The 26,842-nt window shown below is 41.5% G+C and overlaps 2 protein-coding genes across 5 annotated transcripts in view; both read left to right on the top strand.

Moving 5' to 3' along the window:
- The window catches only part of LOC128769277 (solute carrier family 12 member 7-like), a 29,262-nt gene extending 6,757 nt beyond the window's left edge, over positions 1 to 22,505 (top strand). For 2 of the 4 annotated variants that reach the window (XM_053882851.1, XM_053882853.1), the window contains exons 4-27: positions 772 to 918; positions 2,854 to 2,908; positions 6,946 to 7,076; positions 7,139 to 7,275; positions 7,357 to 7,461; positions 11,112 to 11,311; positions 11,374 to 11,541; positions 12,393 to 12,491; positions 12,584 to 12,641; positions 14,289 to 14,463; positions 15,302 to 15,420; positions 15,488 to 15,586; positions 15,737 to 15,856; positions 16,615 to 16,719; positions 16,810 to 16,978; positions 18,287 to 18,482; positions 18,552 to 18,721; positions 18,793 to 18,924; positions 18,997 to 19,104; positions 19,226 to 19,315; positions 20,602 to 20,768; positions 20,856 to 20,870; positions 20,952 to 21,085; positions 21,212 to 22,505. In XM_053882851.1, coding sequence (XP_053738826.1) covers positions 772 to 918; positions 2,854 to 2,908; positions 6,946 to 7,076; positions 7,139 to 7,275; positions 7,357 to 7,461; positions 11,112 to 11,311; positions 11,374 to 11,541; positions 12,393 to 12,491; positions 12,584 to 12,641; positions 14,289 to 14,463; positions 15,302 to 15,420; positions 15,488 to 15,586; positions 15,737 to 15,856; positions 16,615 to 16,719; positions 16,810 to 16,978; positions 18,287 to 18,482; positions 18,552 to 18,721; positions 18,793 to 18,924; positions 18,997 to 19,104; positions 19,226 to 19,315; positions 20,602 to 20,768; positions 20,856 to 20,870; positions 20,952 to 21,085; positions 21,212 to 21,303 — 2,991 coding nt within the window. In that variant the 3' untranslated portion in view covers positions 21,304 to 22,505. Of the gene's footprint in view, positions 1 to 771; positions 919 to 2,370; positions 2,418 to 2,853; positions 2,909 to 6,945; positions 7,077 to 7,138; positions 7,276 to 7,356; positions 7,462 to 11,111; positions 11,312 to 11,373; positions 11,542 to 12,392; positions 12,492 to 12,583; positions 12,642 to 14,288; positions 14,464 to 15,301; positions 15,421 to 15,487; positions 15,587 to 15,736; positions 15,857 to 16,614; positions 16,720 to 16,809; positions 16,979 to 18,286; positions 18,483 to 18,551; positions 18,722 to 18,792; positions 18,925 to 18,996; positions 19,105 to 19,225; positions 19,316 to 20,601; positions 20,769 to 20,855; positions 20,871 to 20,951; positions 21,086 to 21,211 lie in introns of those variants that run through there. The other 2 variants (XM_053882854.1, XM_053882852.1) reach the window with 2 other exon arrangements.
- Positions 22,506 to 25,217: 2,712 nt separating this feature from the next.
- col15a1b (collagen, type XV, alpha 1b) overlaps positions 25,218 to 26,842 on the top strand; it is a 36,944-nt gene continuing 35,319 nt past the window's right edge. Inside the window, exons 1-2 of the mRNA XM_053882948.1 lie at positions 25,218 to 25,375; positions 25,486 to 25,550. Coding sequence (XP_053738923.1) covers positions 25,365 to 25,375; positions 25,486 to 25,550 — 76 coding nt within the window. The 5' untranslated portion in view covers positions 25,218 to 25,364. The remainder of the gene's footprint in view (positions 25,376 to 25,485; positions 25,551 to 26,842) is intronic.

The following is a 26,842-nucleotide window of genomic DNA, read 5'->3' as shown; positions in this document are numbered from 1 at the left end:
TTGGAAATCTGCATCAAGAACCTCACAACATTCTGATGGGCGACCCGGGGAGAGGAGGGCAGCCAAGGCCCGGGTTTTCATGTCAAGGAAGGTATCCACTGTATTTTGCTTTTTGGATTCATGCATGGTAGTAAAAGAACGCTGCTAATACTAATGCTGCTCTGCTGCAGTATATTAGTATTTTGGGCCGTGCTGCAAAATGTATTGCTATTATTCTTATTTGATCAGGATTCTAATAATTATTATTGATAGCGACAACAGTAAGATTAATAATAGTAGTAATAATAATAAATTATCATTCTCTCCATTGTGGTTTTATTAACTCTGTTCTGTTTATGACTTAAAAGAATTGCATCCATTCAGTATTTCCACCAAACCACTTTTGTAAATAGTGAAGTACAGAAAAAGAAGCATGCTATGAATGAATTCTTTAAAGACTTTATTCTTTTCCTAAATTAGAGCCAAAATGCTTTCATCGGAGACATACACAACAGCACATATGTTGGATGATAATGTGTTTACTTTTGTACAAATGCAAGTGTTAAATTAATAAAGAAATATATATATTTACTTGTGGGAAAGGTGATGTTAAAAGCGTTAACCAGATTAAACCATGTTGTAACAGTAATAAACAAAAAGCGCTAACAATACTTCCATACTGTATTTGGAAGAGTTTCTAGTATCAGTTATGAGGGTTAACTGTATTTCAACGTAACAAATCGATCCTCCATCTAGATGTTCCTAGTCCTCATTTGTTTCTCTCCTCTCCAGGTCCCTCCGATGGGAACATTTATTGGAGTGTACCTGCCCTGCATGCAGAATATCCTGGGAGTTATCCTGTTCTTGCGCCTCACGTGGATAGTTGGCACTGCTGGCATCCTTGGATCATTCGCCATCGTGTCCATGTGCTGCATTTGTGTGAGTAGTGAACACTCTATTACTCTATTATTTTTTATTTGTTGTTGGTCGTCTTTCCTCTTCTGTGGACGCTAGGTAGAATTTCTTTTATTGCATGAGTTAATAAGCTAATAGAGGACTATCCTATTTGAGTGTCTTTTAAAATGACCATGGTGCCCTGTGGAAAGCTGCACTAACATTTCAATCATCTGAAATATTTGCCCAGAAAACACTTTTTGCTGGAGCTGAAATTGTTGCGGTTGTTTTCGGCCTCGCCCACTGTGCTGTGATTAGTCAGTGGGCTTTGCGCTTGTATCCTGTCGTTCACACAGAATTCAGACAGGGGGAGAACTCAGCATCATCATGATGTGCAACTTGCTGCATCATAGAGAGGAGCATGAGTCTGGAAATACAGATCTCCACTTTAATGCCGGTGTGCTTCCAGGTAGCTGAGCCTGGTGCCTTAACATTGCAGTTGTGGACTGTCATGCTGCTTCATTTATTGCCCTTTTTTTCACGAGGCCCCACTTGATCCTGTAAAAGGTCACTTAAATTTTTCACTTCTATTTAAGTAGACTGGATGATCTAGATGTCAGATCTTGGACACACACACCTTTTAAAATACGCAGTCTTGATTTAAGTTAGACTAGACAGCCTTATTCTTCTCACCATGGGGAAATTTTGGTTGTTACAGCAGCATACAAACATTAAGAGGGTGTCTTTGGACTCACCCAAAAGTCTACCTGATGAAATAGGAATGTGTTTCATTTTGTATGTATAACAAGGCAAGCTTACCGAATTGCAGCACCAAAATTGACCATGCTGTTGTAATGTACTTGCGATGGTGGATAACCAGTATTTGATTATCAACAAAGAAATGGAAACAGGCTGCTTGTCCAAAGTACCATATCCTGGGTATGGGTGGACATTGGCTTGAAGAAGGCCTTCTTGTTAAACCTATTTCCTGCACTAATATTTTAATTTATGTTTTTAATTCTCCCTGATGAGTATTAATAAAGTGGCATAAAATTACGTCAAAGTTATTTGCAGTACACCTGAATGGCAGCCTGCCAGGTGAAGTGAAGATTGTGGATGGATACAGAATTATTTTAGCTTGATAACATTTTTGCATTTTAATTTCAATCCAGTGTCAATATGCTCAATAAAGAGCTGTTTTGCTTCCAAACAGGTTTTAACCGCTTTTGTAAAATACCACTTCAAGACAAAAAAATAAAATACAATAAAATTAAAACAATTTGCTAATATGTATTATTTAAAAATAAAAAATATATGTTATTTCAATCATCAAGAAAATGAAGTTCACAAGAAAACAAGATAAGAATCCGGTTTAAAGGTTTAAGATAAAAATGTATTCGGTGTCATCCAAATTAATCATTGTCATCCATAAATCTCTCCACAAAATCTCAATCATCTCTGTATACTTCCCATGCGAGAAACGATCTGATAACAAAAGCGCCGTACCTCAAGTCATGCGCTGCATTAACGGCATTTCAAATGAGGTAACCTCCAAATGCACTGTTATTGACAGAACACACAGAACAGACTTCCAAAACATTTCCTGAAACAAGCAGAAAATCACTGTCTTATTTACAGCAGTGCAGAGTGCGTCAGTAGATGCATAGTTGAACAGAGAGTTGACTGTTTCCAAGGGTTGAACTCAATAGCGCAGCTCTCATGTGATGCGGTACACTCATCAATTGTGCTGGAATATACCTATCCTTGGAAACTCTCATGCTTTATGATAAACTAAGCATTCAAGTCGCACAGTTACGAGTGCCCTGTCACATCATGGCTGAAATCAAGTTTGTGTTTTATCTTTCAGTTACATAACTATGTTTGTTGCTGACATGGTATGACTTGTTGGTATAACATATATACCTCATTTAGTTTGATCTGTATATTGACATTTTATTTTCATATTATTTGTGCACACAGACGTTGCTCACTGCCATCTCAATGAGTGCCATTGCCACAAATGGAGTTGTCCCAGGTAAGTCTTTCTTTTTGGTGATGTACAGTACAGGCCAAAAGTTTGGAAACGCCTCTCATTCAATGCCTCTTTTTTTAATTTCCACAGCTTTTTACAGCGTAGATTCTCACTGAAGCCATCAAAACTATGAATGAACACATATGGAATTATGTAGTGAACAAAGAAGTGTGTAATTACTCAAAACATGTTTTATATTTCAAACTCTTCAAAACAGCCACCCTTTGCTTTGATTACTGCTTTGCTCACTCGTGTCATTCTCGTGATAAGCTTCATGATATTATCAGGTGAATCAGGAGATTCATGATTCACCTGATAAGGTTTTTCCACAGGTGACTACATCATGAAGCTTATTTAGAAGGCCAAGGTTTGGCAGGGCTGCCAACAAAGCAAAAGGTGACTACTTTGAGGCATCTAAAATACTAAACATATTTAGATATTTAATTTAATATATTCTGCTTCACATATTTATGCTCCCAGTATTTATGTACAATATAGAAAGTAGTAAAAATGAAGAAGAAAGAAAATCAGAAGACGTGTCCAAACTTTTGGCCTGTATTGTATATATTCATATATTTATATATTATATTTATATATTTATCAAGCAACTACTTTGAATGCACTCATATTTATAATCTTAAAAATGTGTGCACTCCATCCATGGAATGGTTACAAACATTTGGGGTTTTTGATTTGAAACTGGTGGAGGTGTCATGCATGTGTTTCACATGCAACAGGCCTTGAACTGGAATTTTCATGCAGTGTTAAACGTCTCAGGTGGTATTTGGAAGAAGGTTGGACACCCTTGCATTTGACCTGGGTCTTGAGTGGGTTGCTTTGGCTCCAGTGACATGTGAGCACATTCAACTTTCGCCTACTAATAACGTTGTTGTCCGTAGCTTTTGTGTTCTGAGTTTGTCTTGTGTTGACCAAAACATTCCGAGTGTCACACAGATGTCCTGACTGGAGTTGTCAGGCAATGCGTGTCCAGCTCTGAATGTGCGCTTCTGTGCAGTTTGGCTGTGACAAAGTCATAAACCAAGTAACGCTCTGTCCCAGACTCGCCTCATCTCTGTCTGAGCTCCAGCCCACAACAGGACATTAAAAACCCTGGAGTGCGCGCTCCAGCCTCTGAGGTGTCGAGAGTGAGCACCTCCCCTGTGACACTCTACCACGGTCCAGTGTGGAGACAGGAAAGGTTTTACACCTCAATATGAAGAAGAAACAGTCAGTAAATGTAGCTAACGGGACACGTCTGTATACAGAGGCTGCGTTATACACAATAAGAAAGCGCGTTGTGGGTCAGCTGATCGGTCCGCGCATGTTTTTTTCCGGCTTTTTTGGGTTCTGGAGTTCTGGATTTTCGCTCAAAATCCGAAGCAAAGAAATTTTTGTTCGAACTCCGATTTGTTCGCATTCCGGGACGTTCGAAAACCGAGGTACCACAGTATACATATATGTGTACACACATATAATTGACATAACCCTTTCCCTATTCTCTCATCTTAAACTGAACCATCCAATAGCTAACCTTAACCAGGACCTAGCCCAACTCAAATTCAATTATAATGTTAAGTTATTTTGGAGTTTTAATCCTCTAATTGAGGCTTGTAGGGACCAACAAAAGGTCCCCACAAGCATAGCTATGCAAGGATCACACACACACACACACACACACAACACTTCTGATTCTTCACACCTAAAATAGCAAACAGGAAATTTTATGCAGTGCATCCTCCTGACGAAATCGTCCAGTTCCAGTAATCGTAGGCAAGATGTTGCTGATGGTGTTGAGATTAAGGTCCTACGCCTGCAGATGTGGAAGTTGGTTCACAGTCACAGATACAACATCATGGCTATCGCTGTTCTGCTACTGGTGGCTTTCGTCTCCAACAGCATCCATGCTGAAACCATTCAAGAAAGATGGACGTTGCATAACTTCGTCCTGAACGAAACAGCCGACTTGTGCTTGATCTCAAGATGGATTGGCAATGAGAAGAAGCTTTTGTGGAACTCTTCGGCGCCTCGTGATCTCAGCTTGACTGGAGAAGTTTCTCATAGAATTTCCAGTCTGGATCTTTCTCACTCGGGCCGGTACCAGGAGCAGTGCTGGACCCAGGGCAAGATGACGCATGAGAGGAACTCTACTCTCCTCGTCTGCGACACACTAAAAAGCAGACGCCAGCTAATTAACCTGCTTGTTGGACAAACAGTGGAGCTGATTTGCGACGATGCGGGAGCAAAGAGTGTCCAGTGGGCCCTGAAGATCAGGAACCACAGAACAAATAACTGGGAATATGCTTTCATCGACAATGAAACTTCATCTCTGCTTGAACTCCAGCAGGTGAAGAACAAATCTCTTCTGGTAACAGCAAGCGGACCCCTTGGTTTTATATCTTATTTCTGTCTTGAGAGGAACCACCAGACGTGTGACTTACTGTGGGAATTTGTGGTTTATGTGCCACCATTGATCGTTCTCCGCTCCACGGGAGAGAGTCTGGAGCTGAACTGTTCTGACAGTGACAGACGTGACGGAAGCCAACACATGTGGAGTATGATACGTTTAGTGACGGATGACAAGGAAAAAAGTCACAACAACACACTGATGTTTCCATCACTGATGTTGAATGACACTGGTGCCTATGTCTGTGAACACAGCCGTCACTATAAAGAGTATTACAGCCTGTATGTGTGTCCTGAGTCAGACAGGCCTGCTGTAGCCTTTATCACCGGTGGAGAAAGCATGGCTCTCCAATGTGGCAACTGGAATGAGACTGATCAGGTTCTCTGGTTCATGAGGTCCAACAAAACAAATGGGAGAGTCTTAAATACACGTAGTTATCAAAAGCAAGACAGAAGGTATTGGTCAGACATGACGCTGGCGATCACTAATATCTCTTTAGAAGACAGCGGAGAGTTCTGGTGTGTGATCATGAAAGACCGTCTCTGCGTGTTTACATCAAAAACCCTTGTGATGCCCGCAAAGCCAGAAGTCGATCACTATCTAGTGAGGTCTGTGTTGCTCTGTGTTGTGATCATGGCGATGTGTGTTGCTGTCATGGTGTCGGGCAGGAGGAGGTGTTGTAGAGAGCAGTTCCCAGTACCTGTGGAGGAAGTGGAGATGTCAGCTCTGTCTCCAGAGTCAGCAGTATCTGTGTAAATAACTGCGATGACAGACCAGTCTGATTTCTTTGACTTCACTGTCTGTGAAAGTTACAAATCTTGTTTGTTCTTCAATAAAGTGCAACCATGTTTCTGAGAAATATTGCTCTGTTTTTGTCTTCTGTTTAGGCAGATGTGATGTATAAATTAAGACTGAATTGTGTCAACAGGGAGAGAATTTCATGAATAGATTAAATACATAATAAACTACTGCTAATACACATTACAGGCCATATAATTAGTTTTCAGTGTGTGGACACCCAGTTTTTCCTCACATGATGGGGTTATATGTGTGTCTGTGCTGGACAGCCTGCCACTGAAGCACACAAAAATGATGTGATTTTTACACACACACACAAACGCATATATCTTGGTTTCACTATTTTTGTGAGGACTGCTCATCAACATAATACTCCAGCTTCTTCCCCTTAACTTTACCGGCCAAAACAAATGGCTAAGCTTAACCAGGACTCCGAACCAACCTTGTATCCAGTTATAATGAACTACTTTTACCAGGGTTTAAACCCTCAAAACCTTGTGAGGACAGCCCAAAATGTCCTCGCAAAGCAAAATGTTCTCAGAACATGCCCACACACTCAGATACAGAAATGTTTGTACCTTTTCAATTTGTCTGCTCTTCGTCTGATTCCAACTTTTCACTCATATTAGTTGGTATTCATTTCTGCACCTCTGATTCTTCACCCCTGATAAAGATAACAGGAAGTAGCATGCAGAGCATCCACCCACTGAACTCATCTATTGGGTGAAAATAGAAAAATATAAATATTTACATAATAACACTGGATGACTCAGGTTTTTTCCCTTTTATTAAGGTGTGAAATGAAAGAAGAATGATGTAAAACTTTCCCCCCCCACAGCTGGTGGTTCATACTACATGATTTCCAGATCTTTGGGACCAGAGTTTGGTGGAGCTGTGGGTCTCTGTTTCTACCTGGGGACAACATTTGCTGGATCTTTATACATACTGGGAACAATTGAGATCCTGCTGGTATGGTTACACTTTGTCACTGTCAGTGACAACAGAGGAAAGCATTTTCTTTGTCTGTGCAGACATACATTATTCCCACATCCACACTGTTTGAGGCGGAGACAAAAGAAGGTGAAGCTGTGGCGGCTCTCAATAACATCCGAGTCTACGGAACATGCTGCCTACTGCTGATGGCATTGGTGGTGTTTGTTGGAGTCAAGTAAGTGTCTTGTTATTGCATATACAGTCAGTTCAGCATTAACTTAATAATTTGTTTCATGTTCTTTTCTCTACCTGGCAGATATGTGAACAAACTGGCCCTGGTGTTTTTGGCCTGTGTGGTTCTCTCCATCATGGCCACCTATGCTGGAGTTATCAAAACCCTGATTGAACCACCAGAATTCACGTGAGTATTCACCATTTTGAACCTCAGCTGTGAGGTTACCATGTTTATACAGTACATATGGTTGTTCTCTCTCACTTTCTTCCTCTCTCTCCGTCTCTCACACCCTCTGTCACCCTTACCCCCCTCCTTCTCTCTGCTTGTGACCTCAATGACTAAAATAACTGAATGAGTGTAAAGAATCAAGCATACGACACTCACTAACTTGATGAAAGAACTCACTGTTCCAACTTCATATTTAAAAAAAAAAGTATTTTCCATTTCCCAAAACTCTTACTTATATGTGTAGAAGTCTATTATATCATTTATATGTATTTTTATGCGTCACTGCTCCTAATCCAAGTTTGTAGACTGGTGGGTTTACTATTTTTATTTCTGTTATAGTCGATAGTAATAGCTTCAAAATGCAAAAAGATGCAACAAAACCCTCAAAATCTGGCTATGGCATGATTCAATGATGTTGGCCAAGTGAACATTGGCATATCATGGTGAAGCCGAAGTCTTAACCTTGGCAAATCTGTTTAAACGTCAAGAAATGTCTGCAAATGGGAAACATTTGATTCAAGTGATTTATCTTTGTGTCAATATGCAACACAGAAGGCTGACATCTGCAGCAACATTGGATGCACAAATCTGCTCCACAGCCCTATTAAATCTATTATTATGGACAGATTGACAGACGAGGTTCGGGAGGAGTCCCAATGGACGATGATGTTTATTGATGTTATAGTGATCAGTAGTGAGAATAAAAATGAGTTGGCGGAGACACTGGGGGGAAGGAGGTTCGAGCTGAAGAGAAGAGGAATGAAGCACAGGAGAAGCCAGAGAGAATATGTGTATGAAGGAGAGAGACGCAGGAGCATCTGTGAAGATGCAGGGCATCAAGGTTTTGATGACTTCTAATACTTGGGATCAGTCCTGCAGTGTAATGGACAGAGAGCAAAAGAGGTAATGAAGAGCGTACAGACAGGCCGGAATGGCTGGAGGTGACTGTCAGGTGCAATCTTTGACAAAAGAGGTGCAGCTAAAGCATAAGGGAAGCTCTATAGGACAGTAGTGACACCTGCCATGATGTGTGGGTTAGAGACTGTAGCTCTGACACAAGATTGAAGATTGAATTGAAGGGCTCAGGTTTTCATTTGGCACAAGGTCCAGCTTTCGTCCAGCTCCACCTGCTCCACATGTCCCGGTTGTAAGGGAGCTTGTCAAGTTTGCTGCCTTGTACCGGGCCGCACCACCAGCGTCAGAGTGCTTCTCAGTCACGCACGTTCTGCCAGATATGCCAAACTGACTCATAGATTAGATCGCTATTGATCATTTAAAGGGAAAAATAATCATGCAATGGGTTATTTGGCCGACAGGAAACATGTCTTACTCATGCTTCTCTTTCTTTGATCACCGTTCTCCGTTCACAGAGTCGAATGTTGAGTGAGAATGTCACTCAACAAGGTACAGGGTTTCAGTACCCTTGTTGATCGTTGATATATATGTGTATATATATGAAAAAAAAGCCATTCAAGAAGTGATAGAGAAACAGAGGGGAATGTTTTGCCACTCACTGAATTGGTGACAGCAAAAACTGCAGTTCTTAATCATAAGAAGTAAACCTGTCTCAGCTGCGGTCATAAGTCCGGCCAGAATCTGCGACATGAGTTCTGCCACCAACGGAATTCAGCCATTATATGATGTTTCTTCTGGGATTTTACCTCTTTGATGTTGCCACTTCGTTTTCATGCTTTTGATCACGTGAGACTAGTTCATACATGACGTGAGCCCTGTTGTACACTCATTTGCAAAGTCTCAGTTTCGTGTCAGAAAGACTCCAACAAGACGGCCTCAGTTTGCAGACAGTGGCACAACAAACACGTCAGAGTAGAATCACACAGCTGCGCCAGTGCGCTCCGTCATTAACATGTCAAACATTAACAAAATAAATATGTCAAATGTTTGCAGTCACCAAGCGCTAAGCCTGTGGTAGCCGCTGGATTGGAAGTGGTGAACTTCCTCCGCCTGGTTATCTCGACGTTGTGGCTGTAGAGGCCGGGAAAATGCACGGGCGGAGAACATCCCCAAACATCATGGTTTCATTGCTGTTAAGCTAGTTTGCCCATAAATTTCCACATTTGTATGTTTAAGCCACAGGGTTCCAAGAGCGAGAAAAGAGTAGTGGTTAGTCCTGAAATGATGGTGTCAGTATCCAATCACAGAACGCGTACAAGTTCAACGCTGGCCTCACTGTCCCCAACTTATGATTTGATAGGATGTCACAACTATCCATTCAACTATATGTGTCCATTCATTCTGCGCTGTTGCTGCTGAAGCCGTTGGACTGATTCCCGACGTGACAACACAAGCTAGCTGAATTCTGATTGGATAAAAACTCTAACCTACACAAACAACACTAGGATATACTATGACATGAGTATGATTATTATATATTCTGGTTATGTTAGGCCAGCAGAGAAGCCCGCCACTGGGTATCGGTGATCGGCAGTAAAAATCCTGATCGGAACATCCCTATTTAATTCATGTTATGTTTTGTGGTCCCTGTTTTTCTTTGGAAGGAAAGGAAACAAAACAGCTCTCTTGATTATAAAGGTTGCCAACCTTTGGACTAAAGGATGCACAGGATAACCTATGGTGCAGATAACTGACTAGCTGTGACAACCTTTGTCTGGAAAATGTCATTTTCTTTTTGACATCCCCACTGTCATGATTTCCTGATGGCAAAAACCCTGAGGATTTATGGGTGTTATAGTGGCAATTGGAGTGGACGTTGTTGAGTTGCATACACAAAGCCTGAAAGCCTACTCCATCATCAAAAACCCTGAAGGTGATGGGATGAAAAAGCCCAGATGTAGATCAGGATGTCGATTAAAACAAAACTCGCTTGTGCTGTGTCAGATGAGCCGACGGTCCGAGGCCAATCCTGAACCCAAAATAAGGCTTTTATTGATGTCGACTGCAGTCCAATAACCAGGATGGTAACTGTGAGAGTGGGGCTCAAAAAGGAGAAGAGCCATCAACATGCCAATTTCCATGTTGCAAGGGCACTCCAAACACAGGAAAAATGTCATCCCACATGACCAGGGGCCTTTGACTATGGTCTTAAAGTGGCCCCCTGCATCATTTGCAATCTCATCTACATGTAGGTGAAGTTTGCCTTATTGTGTTTTCGCTTTGTAATGAACCAAAACTGAAGCATGTCAGCACACCAACCCGGGATTTTAAGGTAATCTGAAGAGATTTTCTCTGTTTGGGACAATCTGGCATTCATGATAATCATAACACTGAAACATTCTAGCCCCTAACATTTTAACTACAGTAAATATATATTTTTATGAAATAAATAGTGAATTTAAAAATGTTGTCCTCATGAAGACCTTTTCATTTTGATAGGTTGTCAACGTTCCATTAACTTTGTCGTCCCCTTCGCATCACTCACAGTTTGACTGCAGCACTGTGCAGCTGGAGAAACATGCCAGTGTTATGAAATCCAAAGTGTGACATGCAACACATTCTTCCAAGTTTCAGTCTTGTCAGTGGAACACCACATGTGACTATCATCAATCATTAACACCATTGATTGTCTTTTTACTCATTCAGGTGAAGAAAGAAATCCTAAAGTTCTTTTTTTTTTCTCCTCCCTGCAGTGTTTGCTTGCTGGGGAACCGATCTCTTAACAACGAGCATTTCGAAACATGTGCAAAAACTGAGGAGGTGCAAAACATCACTTTGACCACAGAGCTCTGGAGACAGTTCTGTGATAACACCACCTGCGACGAGTATTTCCAGCAGAACAACCTGACTGAGATCAGAGCCATCCCCGGACTCTTGAGCGGGGTTATTAAGGGTGAGAGTGTTTCAAACCAGGGTAATGAATTGGATTCTAACATCTGGGTGTCTTTTCATCAGACAACCTGTGGGGTGACTACGGCCCAGCTGGGAGCTTTATTGAGAAGCAAAACCAACTGTCTGTACCGGTCCCAGTCACAGACAAGGATAAAAACAAACCCTACGTCTTCAATGATATTACCACATACTTCACACTGCTGGTGGGAATTTACTTTCCTTCTGTCACAGGTAACTGTCAAAGCTAAACCAACTATGAATCCAAAGTGCGCTCTCTCTGTTTATTGTGATAGTCTTAATGTTTGGCAGTAAACGTTTGTTTGATGAGCTATAATAAGAAAAACATGGCCCATAGATATGAAAATGGAGCAAATTCCATGAAACCTTTTCTGCCAATATCTATATTATTCATGAAGAAATAAAACCATGTTTCTTGGACAGAGTGAAGTCCAAAAGGCAGCCAGTAACTATGACAATATTGAGACCAGCCATGATGTATGGTTTAGTCACAGTAGCTCTGACACAAATACAGGTTTTCATTGGGGGGGACTAGGTATGACTAGGTATGCAGAAAACTTAGAAGGCAAAGTTATGGAGACCAGATTGCAAGAAAGAGGAAGACAACTTTTGAGGTTAATCGGTGTGAAAACGGAGGAGTGTAGGTGTGACATCGTGGTTTAAAGTGGAGGAGGCCAACTGGCTTTGGCAACCCACATGAGAAATGCTGAAACGCAGGGGAAAATGAAGTAATATCTCATCAAATGCCCAATGTTTTAAGGCTCATTGTATTAATAGTCAGTATATAAAAATTTGTAAGTACAGCTTCATAGCTTGTCCTCAGTGATTTCTTCTTAAATCTGCAGATACGTTCGAAAATCTCACCCAGAAGAAGTTGGCACTTATTGATCAGCTTCATTTTTGCAGCAATTTCTTGAATTACTCTTAAAGGAAATCTAGTTAGTTCCTGTGTTTACCAGTAAGCAGTATTCAGGTTTCTAATTGCTCATTTATCTCTGGTTATATATATATTTTGCATACCAGCCAACTCATTCACCTAACTGCCCTTCTTCCGTGTGTTTCAGGCATAATGGCAGGCTCTAACAGGTCAGGTGACCTTAGAGATGCTCAGAGGTCCATTCCAATTGGAACCATAATGGCCATCCTCACCACGTCTTTCTTCTGTATCCTTCTCACTCATCATTATTATGATTTCAGTAAAGCTAGGCTGTTAACCAAAGAAAAATGTTTTTACTTTTTTTAACTTCTTACACAGACATCTCTTGTGTCGTGCTTTTTGGAGCTTGTATAGAAGGCGTGGTCTTGAGAGACAAGTGAGTAGCAATCCTTCTTGTACACGCACAAATCAAATTTTGTTTTCTAATACTGCTAAACGTTTAGCTCTTACCTGTTTTCACTTGTGTATTTAACCGAAACCTTCATTGACCTTCCTGTCCTGCTGCTTATCTCCCAGTCTGGTGAAGTTTTGCCACATAGCTTCCTTGTTTCTCCTCCTCTCTTTAAATATGCAGCGAAAAGCAAAAAGTTGTTTCCAAAATCCAGCATCCTCACTGTATACTGTCGCTACTTTTGTGGATTTGTCTGATGTGTGTTTTTGATTAGATTACACATGAGAGTTTTTAATTGAAATCTGTTATTACCTGAACTATTTTTTTTATCTGAGTGACATCCGCCTGTGCTGACATCAGCTTACTGAGCAGGAAGATATACCAGCTGTGTCAGGCGTTGCTTGTACTGTACTGCAATGATGCCAACTTGCCTGCGATCAATGACCCTTTTGACTATTTGACTATGAAATTATACCAAGCACGCTCTCTCTCTCAAGAATCACCGATTAGATAACCACTTTGCACTTCATTTATTCTTTCACAAGCACATTTTGTCTACTGCAGTCGTCATCCGTAATTAATACGTAATTCGATTTTGAGCGATCAAAAGAGAAACTGTGTACTATTCTGCACGGTGACTGTCTGGTGCCGGGATTCTTCACAGTCCTATTAAAAAGGCTTAAATGGCGTGATTCAGAGTGAAAGGAGTTTTGTTTTGCAAAACAATATCCACTTCACGAGTACAAACCGGCTCTTTAAGGTAAAAGCATTTATTTATTTTATTAAACAAAACTTCAAGTCTATTAAATATTCAAGCAATTTTCTGTCATTTAGAGAAATTAAATTTGTTTTTCTTGGAATATGTCCTGATAAAACATTTTTTGCTTTAAATTATTTTATTACTCGGCTCTCAGTCCACTGGACACTTAATGGAGTACAGTGTGTTTGCCTGCAATCCGTCTTTCAACAGTGACTTTAAACAGGTTCAGTTCCTGCAATTTTGTGTAAATTTAAGTTCCCCTGTATTTTTAAAAATGTCGGCCTTGCTCGACCAGTGGAATGAGTTATTATTCATCATTTTTGTTTTGTGGACTTAATTTAAGTGGTTAGTGTTTTAAAAGAGCGACCCAGCTTACGTTGGATTGGTTATTTGCCACTGGATTATTATTTGTTTATTTGTCCTGACGGAAAATGTCATCTGTCTCGAAAGGTTTCAAGCGATAGTTTTGATTCCAAATTTGTTGATTTTAATGATGTGTACGATGATGTATGTACATCACCACAACGTAGAGCTAAACTCATTAAATTAAAAGCGCTCTTCAAAATAACGTGATGTCTGCAACTGTTTTTGTAGCGTCTTAGTTCTGGCACCAGGAGAGGCAACACATTTCTATATTTCCATTTAAGAACCACTAACCTGAGTTACACTTGTAGGACAGCAATAGTGTAAAACAAACAGGTGTGTCATTTCCTTTGGTAAACTGAAAAGTCATCCTTTTGCAGTTATATGGATCTCATGGTTCAGGCATTATTGGTAATCTGAGACTGAGCACAGGGCAGACCCAGAGTCATGGATACAATATGATCTTATGAAATAGAGATTTCCGTCTTATATTGTTGCCCTGTTTTCAGGTTCGGTGACTCTGTGAAGAAGAACCCAGTGATAGGAATCCTGGCCTGGCCCTCACCCTGGGTCATAGTGATAGGGTCATTCTTCTCTTGTTGTGGAGCAGGACTTCAGAGCCTGACGGGTGCTCCTAGGCTGCTGCAAGCCATCGCTAGGGACGGCATCATCCCTTTTTTACAGGTCAGTTGGCAGTATCTACGACACTGGTGGGCAAACCGGTCCTCAAAGCCGGGGTGGTCAAGCACATAGTTTAACCCATGTGGTTTCAGCTGAAACAAGCAGCACCAGACTGATAAACAATTGATCACACTCCTAAAACACCAGTGAATTGGTGTCCTCTTCATTGGTTGGAGCAAAAACCTGGACCCACTGTGTAGAACAGTTTGCCCACACCCAAGCTTACAAGCTATAGAATCGAATTTGACAGTTAATGGTTAATAGGTTCAGAAAAGCTTTCCAAGTTCAAATATAATCTGGCATTTGAAGGTCCTGGTTTAGATCTAATTTCCACAGTGAAAAAAAATCAATAGCCCGCTTAGAAATTGAATTGATTATTTATGTGTCATGATCACACTGAATAAAAGCAAATGTAGGTTTGGTGACTTTATTTTTGGGCTGATCATAACAACAGTCAATGTCCCTAAATGGTAGAATGACTGACCCTAGTTAGTTTCCATAACTGCAATAAACTTTGCTGCCCAGATCAACTGAAGAGCCAATCTGCATTGGGGGGAAAAGTCTCCTGAGAGGGGGGCTGATGGTTCTATCTATAGAAACAAGACAGATTCTGAATTTAATGGGAACGTTGATTACTTCAGTCAGTCAATACTGAGTCAGTATAATAAGTAATAATTGAATGTAAAAGCAATTTAGAAATGGAAAAAAAATACAGTCAAATAAGTTGAAAGGATACATAAGCTTTTTTCTTTGTTTCTATTATGGTCTTGTTTGAAAATGATATTTTTTTGCAACATTGAAATAAAGTTGCATGAAACAGCTTCGACGCTCTCACCATCAGGTGTTCGGTCATGGAAAGGCTAATGGCGAGCCTACCTGGGCTCTGCTGTTGACTGTCGGCATCTGTGAAATTGGAATCCTGATCGCCTCTTTGGACGACGTGGCCCCCATCCTGTCCATGTAAATGCTCAAACGTAATGGAAAACCGCGGGGTTTTGTGGATTAAGACGTGCTGTTTCACCCTCAGGTTTTTCCTCATGTGCTATCTGTTTGTCAACCTGGCCTGCGCTGTGCAGACTTTGCTGCGTACCCCCAACTGGAGACCTCGGTTCAAGTTCTATCACTGGTAAGAAACAGAAGACAATTCATGTGTATGCTGCGTACTAAAATGATTGATTGAGTGAATGTTTTCGTAAATTTGCAAATGCAAGTTTCTGTTGTCATAATGGTTATAAAGCTTTCCTCTTCATAACATTGCCTGAACTCTTCCCTGCAGGACCCTCTCTTTCCTAGGGATGAGTTTGTGTCTCTCGCTCATGTTTATTTCCTCTTGGTACTACGCCCTTGTTGCCATGGTGATTGCAGGCTGCATCTACAAGTACATTGAGTACAGAGGGTGAGTTTTTCTCTGATTAAAAGTGTCAATTGTAAATTAAAAACTGCAGTCAACACAAACATTCCATTGGCAGCTTTTGGTAGTAATAATAGATCACTACTTTAAATCTTATTTGAAGTGTCCATCACTCCCCTCCTGCTCCAGATGAAGTTGTTTTATAACCAGGAACCAGCTTTTAGTTACTTACACGTGACCAGGACTTGAGAACAGATGACAAAATGCCATAAGTTTCATTAGAGGAAATCATTATTATAATGGTTTGGTGCCAATTATGTGGGAACCGGCCCTTCTTCGTACAACACCAGTGACTTCAGTGACTCTGTACTCAAAAAATACCCAGTGGGCTGATGTTGGTGGCCTGACCCTTCCGTATCAAACAACCGTGGGCAAATCTCCTGATGCCGCCTGAGATTAAAGTGCACTTTTGCTAGTGCTTTGATAACAGCAGATTCATTAATCTGAATGAACCTGGTGGCAAATGATGTTTTTGTCGTCACATTTCTGGAAAAACAGCTGCGCATTGAAAGTCTGTCTCTCTTTTAAGAAGTATGGAAACTTGAGTTTTATATGCTGGCAAAAGTCACAACTTTGATGCACCACCTCTCCGCACAAGAACATTCCTGTTATTTCAATGTTGGCATGATCCGGAGGATAAAGGCTGGCTAAGTTTTCTCAGCCAATAACCTTGTCACAAATTTTTCCATGGCCTCACTATGAAATTTCCTGGAGCAAAGCAGCTATTGTCGCTGTCCTCGCAGGGCAGTGAAGGAGTGGGGCGACGGCATCCGAGGTCTGTCTTTGAACGCAGCTCGCTATGCTCTAATACGCCTGGAAGAAGCCCCGCCACACACCAAAAACTGGAGGTTTGTTGCCAGAAACACAACGTATTCACCACTGCTGGTGAGATATAGTCTGCGTGAACACAGAAAACAGTGGTCCTTGTCTTCCTACAGGCCTCAGCTGCTGGTCTTGTGCAAGCTGGACTCCGACCTGGCAGTGAAACACCCTCGCCTACTGTCCTTTACCACACAACTTAAAGCAGGAAAAGGCCTGACCATCGTCTCGTCAGTGTTGGAGGGAACGTACATGACACGAGGAAATGACGCCAAGACCGGGGAGCAGGTGCGTTCACCAGCCTCAAGTCTACTTCAGAATATAAGTCCAACTCTGTTTGCTTTAGATCTATGGGGGCTACTTAGTGATGTTGGAAATCAGTACAGTCTTCATCCCTTACTGATACTGTTGGTTTGAAGATGGTCATAATGTTTTTGGCATTTTAATCTTTCTGCTGGTAAATAAAGATGTTGTTTTTCAGAATATGTCATTGCGGCTTCAGAGTGAAACTGGTGGTAAATAAATGATCAAAGTTTAGTCACTGACCAATGTAAAGCAACCATTTTAAGAGAGAGAATTGTGAAAATTTTGACACTAAATGATGATTTATTCGCATTATTTCTTCAAAAACACCCAGAAAATGTTTCCAGATGGGTCCATAGTTGGAGACATGAGATACACAAGGGGCAGCAGACAGACCCCTACGATGAATCCAAAAAGCATGCCAATAAGAAAAACATTTCTTCACATTTAGTACTTGTTTATATGAATTCATTTGAGAGTGGAAGTGAGAATTGAAGCTGATTATGATCTAAATTTGGATGCACCTAAATTTTGTGTTCGTGCACTTAAGGAAAAATGCTTTGCTCTAAAAGTTTGCCTCAAAAGGGTTTTGAAACCGACTGCAAATGCCTGAGGTGTTCCAACGTAAACACACAGCAAACAGTATGTGGAAACAAAATTCTCTAGTTTCTATAATTCTATAAAAATTCTATATTCTTAGTTTAGTTTCATAATGAAAACCCAGTATTCGTTCTTTCTAATCATGTATTGGTTGATGTTGGTGTCGGTGACTCACTGTGAAAATGTGTGATGCATGAAGACCAATGGTTGCTGAAGTTGAGTAATACCATGAGTCATAACCTCAATGTGGGTAGCACCAATAGCACCCTGATCTGCTGATAGTTAGTGACTGTGGCACTAACTTTTCCACAGTGTTGGCATTTCTTAATAGCATTTGGAAGTGTATTAAATGTCTTGCTCATAAATGTCAATAAATTCAAAAAATGATTTCAGTTAATGGCAAGTTAAACTCACATGTTGATCTAAATGTAACTTAAAGAAAGGTTTTATCAACACCAGAGTGGCCCATAATGCTTTCCTCATACAAACATTTGTTTACTACAACAACCCAACACTGTGAACAGCATTCTTAAAAATAACCTCAGAGGCACTGAAGAGGTTCAAAAACATGCTGAAAACATAACACCGTAAGCATTAATGGCCACTCTTGTTTTGATCAAATCTTCCTTTAAGTTATATTTAGAACAGATACAAAATATTTTTTTTATAATCTCACTTCCTGACGTCCTACAGAACTTGAAAGCAGCCATGGCTGCAGAGCGAACAAAGGGCTTTTGTCATGTGGTGGTGGCGTCCAACCTGAGAGACGGTTTCTCGCTGCTGATCCAGTCAGCGGGTTTGGGCGGAATGAAGCACAACGCTGTCCTGATGGCCTGGCCTGCCGGGTGGAAACTAGCCCAGGACTCCTCAGCCAGGCAGAACTTCATAGGTTTGAAAGTCTGAAGTGAGTCATGTGACCTCTGCTGACTTTTTAGTGACCCTTTCCTTGTGTTCACAGAGACAGTGAGGGAGACAACCGAAGCTAACCAAGCATTGTTGGTTGCCAAGAATATTGACCATTTCCCAGGTAACCAGGATCGACTGGAGGAAGGAACCATTGATGTTTGGTGGATCGTTCATGACGGTGGACTTCTCATGCTGCTGCCTTTCTTACTGAGTCAGCACAAGGTAAACCATGCCTTACCTTGTGGCTGGAACTATGAATGAGATTTTCACAGCCAGAATGTCAAACTTCACAGGTTTGGAAGAAGTGCAACATGCGAATCTTTACTGTGGCCCAAATGGACGACAACTCCATCCAGATGAAGAAGGACCTGCAGATGTTCCTGTACCACCTGCGTCTGGATGCTGTGGTGGAGGTTGTGGAGATGGTGAGACTTGTCCACTGCGCCGACGCTAGTGGCCCAAACTTCGATTCTGAAAACACAAGTGTGTGTCCACAGCATGACAGCGACATATCAGCCTTCACCTATGAGAAGACTCTCATGATGGAGCAGCGCACACAGATGCTCAAACAGATGCAGCTGTCGCGCACAGAGCGGGAAAGGGAGGTAAGCTCCAGCATGTTGAAGCACTAATCTGTTTCAAGGGGAAAGCTCAGAAGACTTTGACCAGATTCTCTGTCGCCACCATGTGCTATGTTGATGACATCACACCCTCTGACTGACTCAGATTCAGAGCATCTCAGATGTGTCACGTGGCTCCATAAAGAGGAAGAAGCCTTTCAGTGTTGAAAAATGTACCGTGAAGCAGACACATGAGGTAGTTGTGGCAACCAAACCATCCAGCGATCACGTCACCCATGCCACCATTTTCTCACGCTCCTCTCTTATTAACTTTCTTCCATCCAATCGTTGCCTGGCTTGTCGACTTCCACGGCCACTAGAGGGCGACATATTTCTGGCCATGCATCACAGACTTGCTGCTTTTTTTAAAGCCAACATTTGATTCTATGCTTTTCACAAAGCATCTGATATACAGCAGGTACTCTCTTTAGGCATGAGAAGATTTTTGGCCATCAGTAGAAGTTGTGTTGAGGTTCTTCAGCTGATCATGTCGATGTTGTGTGTCAAACTGAGGCCCAGGGGCCAAATCTGATCCCCCAGGTAATGATATGCCACAGGACCCACAAGAGATAAAAAATATTTTTCAGTGCTTTAAAATCTTGCATGTTCATGTCATGATATGCAAAGATAGGTGTGCAACAGCAAGGTGCAGATTATAAATGTCTGGAATCACATTCCTAAAAATCGATAAGGAATGTGGTGAAAGATGGGATGGATGTTTGTGCTTCAAGAAGAAAGCCAGTCTCTTGTGGTGTGAGTCAGTGGCCTTGTGTTAAAATTAGCCGTCTGCAACTAAAATGGACGCTTTTCGATACCTTTTTTCTTAAACAATCAATGATGATTAATTTCATGTTAAATGATTAATTTTGTTCAGCCCACAACACGGACGTTGTAGGTTCAACACCCCTGATCTAGCGTTTCCAGGCCTGTGTCACATCACGGTTCTTGGCCATGAACACCAGCTGGAAACGGGTTGCCAAGTAGGCAACAAGAATTTCACCCGTCTTTGGTGCGATGCTGTCGTCCCACTGGCATCCAGATCTAGCATTATTGTGTGGTCCAGCCAGAACCCACTCACACTTGAAATACACCACTATAACTTCTTATGTTGGGTTGTTATCATATGATATTTTATCGTTTATTTAAAGGAGATATCCTCCAGGATCATCTTGCAATACTGATCCTTTATGACTAGAAGCCCCAAATCATTCCTTTTCTTCACCTTGTCATTTCCTCTCCGAAGAATGCCTGATCTTTGGAATGCGTGAATAAGTAGCTGCTTGGTTCACCTAATGAGTGGGCCAGATCTCTGAGCTCTAGCAACATCCCTTTCTTTTCTCCACGCAATAGGGCAACACCATCCTCACAGTAGGTTTCCACGCCCACTGCAGACCTGATGCTCACGACACCGCTGCTTATCTGATCACTGCGTGTTAAAGTCATGAACATTTCAATAAAAACGCTGGGCTGTCTTTGCTGTAGGCTCAGCTCATCCACGACCGCAACACTGCGTCCCACTCCGCGAACGAGAAGGCCTCTGGGGAAACACCAGAAGGAGTCCACATGACCTGGACCAAAGACAAGCTGGTGAACGAGAGGAACAAACAGAGAGAAAACATGGCTGTCAAAGACATGTTCAACATGAGGCCGTGAGTTGGACCAACATCTGAACCAGCTTGAGAAAGTGTTTCCACTGGTGTTCTCTCATGTTGCTTATTTCTTCTATTCATTTTCAGCGAGTGGGAGAATCTGTAAGTGAACTCTGGATGACTTTGACACAGAAGTGTATTGATGCTTCAGTGTTCGTAATGAATCTGCTTTTTCCAATCCAGCAACCAGTCGAACGTGCGACGGATGCACACGGCAGTGAAGCTAAATGACGTGGTGGTGAAGAAATCCAAGAACTCCCAGCTGGTGTTGCTCAACATGCCAGGGCCCCCGAAGAATAAAAAAGGAGACGAGAACTGTATCCTTGGTCTGCTGGGAAAGTGGGTGACCTCATGTCTTATGTATATACATGTGTGTGGCGACGTAAAAGATCACCTGAATGTACCTGGATGTTTCCTTTCTTCCTTCACTCAAAACTGTTAAGATATGGAGTTTCTGGAAGTCCTGATGGACGGACTGGACCGTGTCTTGTTGGTTCGAGGAGGAGGGCGAGAAGTCATTACTATCTACTCCTAGTCCTTGGAACCTGAGATATGCTGAGGTGAACATCCTCAGGAACTTGAGAGTTGGACCAATCCCTGAACTGTGAGGGCTTGAGAACATTTGTCGTCATGCACTCGAAGCTTTGGATCTTCAGATGCAGCTCACTGGAACAGTTTCAGTCGTCTTTGAGCTCATGTGGCGATTTTCCACAGAAGACTCAAAAACATGCTGCAGTCGGAAGCATTTTTACAGTTTTCTCCACTTTTTAGGATTCAAGCTTTTATGAAGCGATGATATATATCTATATCTTATGAGGAAAACAAGTGAGCTAGTCTCCAAAAAGCATGAAGTTGCTACTCGCCAAAATGTTTAAAATAAATACTGCTTTTAAAAGTACAATTCAGGATGAAAACCTTTTATGGTTTTAGATTTTATCATGCAACCGAGTGACTGCCGGAGGTGGTGAAAGATTAGGAATAGGAAACTGAAGGAATACTTTCGAGGTCACTCACTAAGTTTTATGTGTTCAGACGAATATCAAACATTAAGAGTTTGACTGAACCTTTCCTCCACTCCACTTTCACAACTCTTTCGTGGCGGAGACGCTTCAGAGAGACTACCCGACTGCTCACACCTGCACAATGATCACTGTAACAATCACATATTGAGCAGTACAAACCTCCCGTATCCCTGTGCTGCTGGCTGAGCCAGTTCAAGTTCTCTGTTGAAAGTAGCATTTCCATTCGAGGCGTCCGACTGGGAAATCGGGGCGTGTGCGTTTCTACTGACGGAGAGTAAACAGCGGATCTTTATCATGTTTATTTTGACTGTCCGGCCATGTCTTTTCATTTGTGTAATTACTGGCGTGGAAATGAGCTGAGTCACAGTGTGCGTGCTCGTGGGATATGTTGCCACATGTGACACGCTAATGTTCGCACATGCAAAACAAAAGGCAGGAAGCATCGCAGCAGGAAGGATTTTGTACGAAGGACTTGACAGTGAAGCCGAATGCTTGTAAGGTCTGACATGATCTGCAGATTAGTCTGGGCCCCTCCCTGACCCACATATTAATGATGTTTTGGTTTTGGTTCCGGAAAATGTCATTTTCCTCTTGGAAACAGTGATCTCTGATAAAACTGGATGGTGAAATGTTTGGCTGGACCTTGATTATGATGGTTGATCACTTATTTATGTTGTGTTTTATTACACCATTTTTTTGAATGACAATAAATGAAAACAAGAACACAACTTTACTTTTTACGATGAATTGTTGTCTTGTTTCACGGTAATAATCATGTCTGTTTTCTTCAAATCTCTGTCTCAAATCTGCAGCTCTTTGAGTTCCACACAGGACTGTGTCTGTCAGTGATTGTTGTCACCTATTATCTAGCATTTTTTTTGCTCCAAATAACAAACATCATTGTTCATTGGCTTGAAAAAGAGCAATATATTTGGGGAGGTTTGGCACCAGATAAAGGGCTTCCTCTTCGTGCCACAGTGGTTAGCTGGGTCACAGTCTGCTGAGTCACCAATGTGAGTTGTTTTCACAGGTTTGAACGGTTTATATTTTTATTTCATTCAGATGGCAGAACTTTTTTTCACCATGTCATATTATTATTATTATCATATTAAATGCTTCAGGAATTTAGAATGGAGGACTAAGATTTACAGATTAATGAAGTTGCTGGAATACGCTTTTAAAAGTTATTTTGAGGTCCCCTTTCAAGCATTCCTGTCATTATTCAACCTTAGACATATAACATGGTCAGGATGGACCTGGGGTTCAAACCCAATGTTGATTTTCACACTTTTTGTGAAATTGCAAAAGCATTTTTATTTTAAGCATAAAAGGTGCGACACTTGTATTTAGGATATTCTAAAACAGGGGTCTTTGAGGACCGGTTTGAGACCCCTGCTCTTAAATATACCAAAATAGAACTGTAATGTTTCATCAGGATTTAAGACTCCAAATTCTTTTTTCAATACATGCTTGATTCTTAAATGTGAAAATTGTGGTTGATTCCAATGCATGCTGGCTGACTAGTGTCATTATTAACCTGAATCTCAAAGGTACTGAAAAAAGTTTGCCCAAAGGCAAGACGACTTCCTGGAAAATAATGAGCTTCTGGGTGGAACAGTCGGGCCTCAAGCCGAATACAACCCACCACATCATTTTTTTTGAGATCCACACAAGCTTTAAATGTGTGTCCTCCTCAAACTAACCTCATCACTTAATACCCAAATTACTGTCCAATAAAACTTGAGGAGTAATATCACATTCTGGTGACATTAGTGGTGAAGACCACTGCCAGTTATCCACTGTGCAATATGATCGCTCTGCCTTGGTTTTTGCCAACAACATGGACTGTGTTTTACACTTTGGTTAGGTTGGAGAAGAGGTCAACCTCAACAGCAATGCCTTTGAATGGATGATATCAAGTAACTGCATAAGAAAGAATCCCGTATTCAAATTTGAAAAGCTGCAGTCAGTAACTTAGGAAAACTATTGACTCCCAACGGATCTCATCCACATGGTTGGGACCCGTCCATATAGCGTAGTACCCCACCAGTACCAACCAGATGCACACATAAACCTGTTTTGTTAGTGCAGCGTACTGTATTACAACTAGATGAGGTTTCATGACACAGCACTGATGGGTTGATAGGGCTTCATGATACAGTGTCCTGATTTTCAGTGGCCACCAGATGTCGGTGCCTGCTGTATGTTGTTGGACTTGAACAGCTAGTTCAATGAAATCTCACATCATTTCTAAACCATGACCACCATCTAGTGGCCTCTGAAAATTTGGACTCTGTTTTATCAACACCACAATACTGTTTCATGACACCTCATCGACCCATCACTAGTCTGTACCGTATCACGGAAAGCTGCCTGCTCCAAATCCATTTCAGAAGTTAAGGCACCGCCTATGTTTATGCACGTTTGGACTTTGTTCCTGGTCCATTACCTTTTTGGCTTCTCTCTGTTCAGATTCAATCTTACTCTTCTTTGGTTTTCATTTGCTGGGGTGGCTTCTAGTGATGGGTTGATAAGGTATCATGAAACAATATTGCAGGGTTGATGAAACAGTGTCAGAATTTTTAGTGGTCACTAGATGGCGCTCTTGGTTTAGAAAGGATGTGAGCTTCCATTTAAATTAGTTGTACAAGTCCAAACATTTTACAGCAGACAGCACCATCTGGTGGCCACTGAAAATCAGGACACTGTTTTATGAAACCTCATCTGCCCATCACTAATAGCTTCTTTGCATTCCATGATGTGCAACTGTTTATGGTAGTATAAGTGACAGTTAATTGCAGAGCCCAAGTGATGTGTAGAGGTTTGTCTTTGATAGACTACTTAAAGTAGTGTGTTATGAAAAAATTATAACAGAATAATTTACCAATGAAGCCTAGAAAAAAACAAAGCAAAGCAGAATATAGAGGGAGGAAGCCCACATGATTCAGTGCTGGGTGCCAAATTGATCGTCTCATGCATCAGTAACATCCTTGTCGTATCAAAATAAACTGTGTTTTGCAGATGATGCCCTTTTTAGGTCATAGAGAGGACCTTCAAAGATCAGTTGAATAACTAAAGGAATGTCAAACCGCAGTTTAGTCAACAGCACATGAGTGTTTTAACTTGTAAGAGAGGGAAATGATCACAGAAGGTCCTTTCGTCATCAGTGTGCTTAGCGCAAATAAACAGAGAAGGGAATTGATTCCAAATAACATCGAGGACTTGGGTGGTTAAGAGAGAGTAGTGACACCAAGATGCATGTATATACACCACATCATTATTCTATGATTTTGGATGTGATTTTTGTGTGATGTGTTCAGGTGTCAATGAAAGCAGAGTGACTCCAGCATGAGCCGACTGGGGCGGTGTCTGGGTGGGTTTTTCTGGGGGCATCGGATTTCTCTAGTAGGTAGGTCTAAGGAGGAACTCTGCTCAGAACTGAGAGCTTTTGTGCTGCAGAGAGAGGGAGAGAGAGAGTGTGGGGTAAGAGGGAGAGTGAGGGAATCACAGCCTGCCGGTGTCCCATCTCCCACATCTATCTGGATTTTTCCTTCAGACCTGGATTTTAGCTGAAATGTTTGAGAGGCAAGTGTGTTTTAACATGTTTCCATGGATGTTTTGAGTAAATTCCTGCCTTATCCAAGTGCTCTACAGAGGTGAACAGGTAACAATATCAGACTTGTGTGTCTCCTCAGGAGCTCTCTTGTCCCATGTCTGGTCCTGCTGACCTGTCTGGGGGTCTCGCAGCTGGCTGCTGAAGGTACCATTGCTATATACATTAGGTCACATTTAAACTGGTTTCATGCACTGTCTGGAGGCACGAGAAATGGTATGCATATGTTGTGGGAAAACTTGAATGAGAGGCTTATCAGGGTCACCCCTCAGCCCTGGAATAGCCCTGTACATTGGGTGGTTGAACAATGCTAACTTTCAGTCACTGAGAAATTAGTTTTATGTAGATGGTTGTTTTTACTGCACTGATGTGCCAGAACAGTTCTGCCATCTTAACCAGAGCAGCATTGGTACATAAACTAAAAATAAAAAAATGTATCCATAGTCTGAAGAAATTATCTGTAGCTGTTAAGATCCATAACATTTGTATTAAACACTGAAAAGAGTCAAACTAGTTTCATCATGGTCGAGGTAGTGAAATGGGGTTAAATGTGTTGCTCAAGGGCACGTCGGCACACACACTTCTGGAGCAGTGATTGAACCAACCGCTCTCCCCATGTGAACTGTGTAGACCTGCACCCACAATAAACTCATTTACGCCACACAGGTCTGCAGTGCTGGGCGGATGCTCCGCAGTGGTCAGTACCTACCAGTTGTTTTGTCATGCGGGTGCTGAGCGGGATGGAGCAAGGGAGGATGTTGTTATTTGTCAGGTGCTGGACTGGGCAGGGGACCCTTCGTTTCCAAAGAGAGACAGGCTCAATCGTGATCTACAACTTTATGAGTTGGTAGGATTTTCCATGAACCTGGAAATGTGACGTGTTGGCCATTAAATGGTGTCTTGGTAGGTTATTGACAAGTTTGTTTCTCTTGCTTACTTTTGATATGTTGTATCTTCTTCATGGCAGAAATCTGCAACATATTAATCGGTGGTTTCAGATGAGTATGTTCGATATATTAAAGGGTGAAAAATGAATTCACCTTTTTATAAATTATACTTTCAGAACAAGCTTGGCAGTTTGAACCATGCGTGGGCTATTAAAAATTTAAATCTAAAAATGGACTAGAATGAGACAGATTTATTTTTGTAGTTTCTTGTGTTATCATTTGTTAAGAGTTCCATACTTCCCATAGATAATTTAAAATATCATACTCAGAGAAGTAAAAGAAAATGCTCCCCACAACGTTGAAACACTGACTGAAAATGGATCGCTCTGAACTGTCCGTCGGTTTGAGAGTGTGTGTGGTTGTCTATCTGTCCCAGTGTGGCAACTTGGATAGGTTCACATAAACTTTACATCCCTCATGCCATCCATTGAGAGACTGAAAAGAGCGAACTATCTGCAGCACTAGCATCACAATCTCCTAACAGCCATGTCA

This window comes from Synchiropus splendidus, chromosome 13 (genome assembly GCF_027744825.2).
Source record: "Synchiropus splendidus isolate RoL2022-P1 chromosome 13, RoL_Sspl_1.0, whole genome shotgun sequence".
Taxonomy (NCBI): Eukaryota; Metazoa; Chordata; class Actinopteri; order Syngnathiformes; family Callionymidae; genus Synchiropus; species Synchiropus splendidus.
This window is presented reverse-complemented; position numbering and strand designations above follow the sequence as displayed.